This window comes from Pygoscelis adeliae, unplaced genomic scaffold, assembly GCF_000699105.1.
Source record: "Pygoscelis adeliae isolate BGI_AS28 unplaced genomic scaffold, ASM69910v1 Scaffold116, whole genome shotgun sequence".
NCBI lineage: Eukaryota > Metazoa > Chordata > Aves > Sphenisciformes > Spheniscidae > Pygoscelis > Pygoscelis adeliae.
The window spans coordinates 3,038,630-3,044,629 of NW_008825080.1; the positions used below are offsets into that span (position 1 = coordinate 3,038,630).

Below are 6,000 nucleotides of genomic sequence, written 5' to 3' on the forward strand. Positions count from 1 at the left end.
GAGAGTTAAAATTCTACAGAAATTGTGAGTCTGAGGAAACTGGTGTATTGGAGATGAAAGTAAAAGGTTAACAGAAAGAAAGACCTCAGATTGCATTGTGTAAAGGAAAAAAGCCTGAACCTTCACATGCGTACGTCTTTAGAATATTTCAACTTTTCTTTTAATAATGTAAGTATTTATTCGTAAAAAGATAACGCTAATATAAAAAGGAATTAACTGGAACACATTTAAATGAAACGCGGAATTATAAAAGAAAAACAAGTTGCAACATTTTTTCCTTAACCTTTTCACTGGACATATAACAAGCTGTTCAAACTGCTTACCATTTGCCTTGTTCATTTATAAACTGTTGAACTGCATATCCAAACTGCTCTCCTGATGGGCCAGAAAATATTTTTGCTTCTAAGAGCCCAACATTGTAGGCTTCACAGCAGTTATGAAGAATGCCTGTTAACAGAAAGATTATGATTATCACAGAAGCAATTAAAGAAGAATTTTAATCCCAGTGAAGAAGGCTCTTCATCTGTGCCAGCTCCTCTGATAGAAGAAAATAAAATGTAGCCTTTACAGGTGTCACAATATTGTGGGCAGAGATCAATGACTCATTCACTGTTTGCCTTAACAAAAGTTGCAGCATTACTAATGGGAATGTTTTAGCTGAAGGGAGGCGAGAAATATGATTCAGAGGTCTGTTATCCTCCTTTACCTTAAGGCATAAGTTAAGCTTATGGCACAGCAAACACATCAACGGCCTGCTGAGGTACGTTAAAACAAAAATGCACTGACTGTAACTGCTAATACTGTTTGTATTCTAGTGTCTATCTGCAACTTAATGTTTGAAGCACTGGAACAAAAATCAGATTATCTACTGCATCAGAAAACCTACATTTTTGAGTCATTTCGTTACCACGCCAGAAGCCTTTGTTTTCAGTCCAAACAGTCTGAACAGTTGTCCAAACAGGAAAACTTAGAAATGCAAACATGCAAGATAAAACTGCATTAATAAATCATGACACTTAACACTGAAACTCCACTTTGCTGTGGTCATGGTATTAATCGCTTTTCCTTGCACACTTGTGTGCCTAGGAATAAGGGTATGCCACTCCATGCTGTTTTGGGGGGAACCGGCGGTGTGGGCCGGGGACAAGGTCCTAAGTGTCATGAGTTTGCAGGGCATGGGGGCCCACTCCTCATTCATAAAGGACCTGATTTCTTTCTGATCAAGAGTTGTAGGTGGACATCTAGGAGAATGTCCACTACAGAAGCTGCAGGAAAAGGGGCAGAATCCCCTAATAGCCAGGAGTAGATAATTCCTCCCCCAGCTTGGAGGTAGGAAGACTGAGACAACAGTGGGATCCCAGGAACAACCTACAGCCCAGCTGAGGAACACCTTAGGGCTCCTGACAACCCTCCAAAAATGGCAGCGATGGAAGAAATCATGACCTGTGGTGGCACTGTGCAGTCACTGCCCGAGGTTCCCAGGTGAGGCAGGTTCACGGAATTGCTCACGGGTTAAACAACATCCCTCATGTTCCCCCTCCCTTACTGTGTGCCCGGACAGAATGAATTTTATCTACTCTACACACAAAATACGCCTCACCATAGTTATTTAGTATGAGTCATTGTGTAGTAAAGTGGCAGCATTTATGATAATCCCTTATAACAGGGACCTTTTAAGGAGAGATGTGACGACATTTGGCATCTTAAAAATATAACCTTAAATTCTAAGCGTTTCTTTTGTTTTGATGGGCAGAGAGCTCGTTGTTGGTATCACTCTCTTCCAGTTCTCAAAACCAGTTTTGGAAGAGAGGTTAACAGGGATTATATCAGCATAAAACAGCCCATCACAGTAGCTTAGCTGTAATAGTAATAACACTAATAACATCATAGTGAGAACATTAAAATCACAACCACAGGTTTGCAGGCAAAGTTCATGACATGTAAAAAATTTCAATGATTTTTGTACCTTTTCCCATAGAATAGAAAACACGAATGTTACTAGCAGAAGACTAAATACAACTCACTCAGCTACTACTTTTTTACCACGAACTCAAAACAGGAAATAATATATTAGTTATTTCAAACAACCACTATCTACAGCTGGCCTCTGGAAAGCAAGCAATCACCCTTTGCAAAAAGTATAGTTCCTTGAGAAACATCCTTAGAGATAAATATATTTCCTGAGTCATGTTATTTAATACTGGAGAAGAGAATGTGTACAGACATATCACTCTGTTTTGCAATACTTCTGACACTAAACATAACCACATATATTCATAGTTCAAGTCTGGGTTTTGGGGAGAGGGAAAAGAGTTGAGAAAGTTATTGACTATTGGCAGTAATTTTTTTGTGATCTAATACACTTGCATTTTACCAAAATATTTTGCTCATGTCACATCCTAGGTTTATTTTTGGATCTGTTGTTTTCACTTTATATTATCCTCAGTCAGAAATCAAGCACAGTTTAGCAGTGCCCCATTCTCAGAGGCCACAGGAGACTATACTGCAATGCCATCCCGCGTGTAAATACAGAGGAATAACTACTCTCCAAGCTATATGGTGCACACGGAAATAAACTCTGACTTTCGAATGAATAGCCAAAAGTATCCTAGAATGATAAACATTTCCAGTCTGATCCCAAATCCAATGAAGAAAAACTAGAGAAAAACTCTTGACTGCCTGAACTCAGTTACACAGTTATTAGCAAATCACACCGCTAGCCAAATTGTAACTTTGCTAAATGTCTTCTGTCTAAGTGCATTGGCCAACTTTGGTGCCAACGCATTGAAGATCTTTCGAATTGTGTCCAGGGTGAGACTTTTATTAAACACTAGAGCCAGGGCAAAAATTTCCAGAACTGGATAAAACTACAGAGACCAGATGTCACAACCAACAGCCTGAAGGGAAGTCCCCATGCTGGTTCAAAATCCCCTAGGGCGCCGTGACAAGTCAGACGGGGGTCAACACAACACATGCTTGGTTAGGCGTTGCCTGTCCACCTCTCCCCTCGCCCTCCCATGCATGCTGCAGCATCCCTCCCTGGACCTTCCGGGGCCACTCTTGTGCTCCTGCTTTCTCCAAGATGGGGGCTGATTTTAAGGAGCAAAGACACAGCCTGGCCCAGCCCAGGGATGCTTCAGCTCCTTGCGGTTTCTCTGCACCTTATCATGGCTTAGGGAAGCAATGCTCGTTTTCTCCCAGCCTCCCATCCCGTCTCCTCACTGAACTGTTTCACTCGTCCTTCCCATTTACCACTGGGGCTTAATTGTGTTCTTTTTATTCATTTTAATCAGAGCACTGTTCTCTGAGGGCAAGAATTTCTACCTGGAATAACAGCAAAAGCATCTGCCAGACCACAGGTCTCTTCTCAAAACTGCCTCTACCTTCCTCACTTTCTGGCCAGGCACCCAGTCAAGGACAGTGAAAAGAAAAGAGCAAAAAAGCAACCAGAAAACCCTGCCTCTGAAGACACGCTGTCATCTGCAATATTGTTGTGGATCAGCTTTGCCTCTCATTTACGATTGCTTTGCAAAATCAAAGTAGAAAAGCTGGCAAATACACTCTGACTCACTGAGAACATTATCAAGTGAACCATAGTTTCAACATATTTCAATCACAGTCATTTTAAATTCCACATTTTTATAATCATTAGCAGGTTTTTGATTTTTAGATCTACTCCACACAAATCTTTCTTGGTTTGGGCCTAGCAAGTATATACTTGCAATAATATACTAGGCATTTTCCTGCCGTTTTCCTCCATCTTATATAGTGCTTACACAATAAGGACATCTTTCATCCATTTTGTATATCTATCTAAACACAGTATTCAGAACAAGAAATTCAAGCATCTGTAGCCAAAAAAAGAGAAAATGCTAAGTTTGCTTCAAACCTATTTTAAGCCTGTGCCAGAATAAGAGGGTCTCTTAGGCATTAAAAGAGTGCCAATCATTGAAGTATCTAGGTTCAAAGTACTGTATATTCTAGGCTGGAAAGATTCAGTATCTGTTGCTGCCTTCAGGCAATGAACTTTGATAATTTAAGAATCTTAAAATAAAGAAAACCAATTCACTATCTGGATTTTAATAGCTTTTGGTGACAGACTTCTACTTTGTGACCTAATGATCATGATGAGAGATTAGTCGAGCAAGTAAAAATCCACTTCCTAACTTCTGCCTGTAAATGGCATTTTATTTACAGTCAAATAAACAGACTGTGTGCAACAAAGGAAGCCAGATACAAGCCTAAAGCTTCTGAAGGCCCCTCTGAATATTTCAAAAGCAGCAGTTCCTCTCCGCTGATTGGGTAGGGGGCACAGGCGCTTTGGTTTAAAGAGGACAGCTTCATCGGGCAGAGTAGCTCCCAACATAAGCTTCAGACAAGAAAAGTTAGGAAAAAAATCCTTAATGGGATGAAAGGAACAGTAAGCTTTCCAATAAACTCCAATACCTCTTTGCATGTTATTTTTTTTTCTGGGAATTCCCATATTTCAGCAACTGCATTATTGCAGTGTCTACCACAGGAGCTGCAGTGCAGGATTATAGCTGCTTTTATACCACCATTTTCTTGCTCCTAGGAGGATGAAAAATAATACATGTTCTGACTGTGCACCTTTAAGCCTGAACGTGTGGGAATTCTTTCGTAACTATATATGACATGCCTAATGATGGCTATAATGCCTTCTGTTTGCTGCCGTTGAAGTACAAGCTGAAGCAAGTTTATTGAAGTAATAGCTCATATTAGGTACACCCAGCTCCTAATTGTTTTGATTTTGTAAGCAAAGCTCACAGCTTAAAGTGAGCAAGCAGAAAATGTCTGTTGGATAATCAATCATTTAATGTCATGATTATAATAGTTGCCTGATTGTAACCCCTTATTCAGATTAATCAGTATAACAAAAACAATTCTTTAATTGGGTGAGAAAAAATGAAATCCAATTTTGTGTGTTTGATTACTTGGTTTGTGAAGTAAGTTTATAAAAATTAATAAATTATACTAAAAATATTATTAGTCTGCATTTTGTGTCATAAGTGTCATAATAAATGTGTCATTTTGTTTTCAGTCTGAATAGTAGAACTAAATTTTCAATTACTGTATACTACATTGCAAAGGTGATGCTCCAATTTAAGATGGCAACATATGACAGAATCCCATAATCATGCAGACTCAGTTATGCCAAATCTCATCTCCAGTCAAACAGAGGTATTCACTGCTGCTGTTATTTACAGCTTGCATCAAACAGATCTAGTCATAACAGTATAAAGAAAAAATAAGACACACTGGAATTTCACCACTGAGGCTATAAGGATCCACCTCACGCTAAGCATTAGTTTTACATTTATCTAGTGTTAACCTTGCCAGTAGGAAACTTTACGATGAAGGAAACTTCATCATCTTTTTTTCCTTATTGGTATGTTGTTCTCTTCTTCGAACGACTATTAGCTATGAAACAGAAAAAGTTTGTTATATAATCCAGCTACGCGACCATTCGTCTTTGTGAGTGAGCATTCACGCCAGTAACGATGCCAGGAGAAGGAACAGAAAGAGCCCCTGTGGGCAGCGACCCTCCACCCGGTAGCACGGCCACAGCTATAACTGCTGCCCCTTGTGCCATCTCCAACAGGGCAGCAGATGCTGACAAACCCAAAGTCATCAGCACGCTGTGGGATTTTGGGGTGGAAGGGGTAAGCATGTAGTCACTAAAGAAGAGCAAGGCCATGACCTGGCATTATGGTAAGAACAAGACAGTATTACATGCATTCTTGCATGGGTTTTTTAGTCCATAAATTGTTTTGGAAAAAAAATATCAAGAAAATCCTACTGGATTATTGTCTGCTTCCTGAAGCAGTTTCATAGATTGGCAGCCAGTAAGATGTGTACAGCCTACATAGCCCTAATTGCTCAGGCTAACATTTTTTAAAGTATCTGTTCTTTCCAGAAGATGGCTTTACTTTACCCTTTATGTTAATCTGCTCCAAGAGAGCCACTGAAAATTCCACAAAG

The 6,000-nt window shown here is 39.7% G+C and overlaps 1 protein-coding gene across 1 annotated transcript in view; it reads right to left on the reverse strand.

The window, feature by feature from the left end:
- Window positions 1–899, reverse strand: part of ITGA2 (integrin, alpha 2 (CD49B, alpha 2 subunit of VLA-2 receptor)) — a 51,687-nt gene extending 50,788 nt beyond the window's left edge. Inside the window, exons 1-2 of the mRNA XM_009326958.1 lie at window positions 887–899; window positions 324–447 (exon numbers count right to left, since the gene is read on the reverse strand). Of these exons, the coding sequence (XP_009325233.1) occupies window positions 324–447; window positions 887–899 (137 nt within the window). The remainder of the gene's footprint in view (window positions 1–323; window positions 448–886) is intronic.
- Window positions 900–6,000: the final 5,101 nt, after the last annotated feature.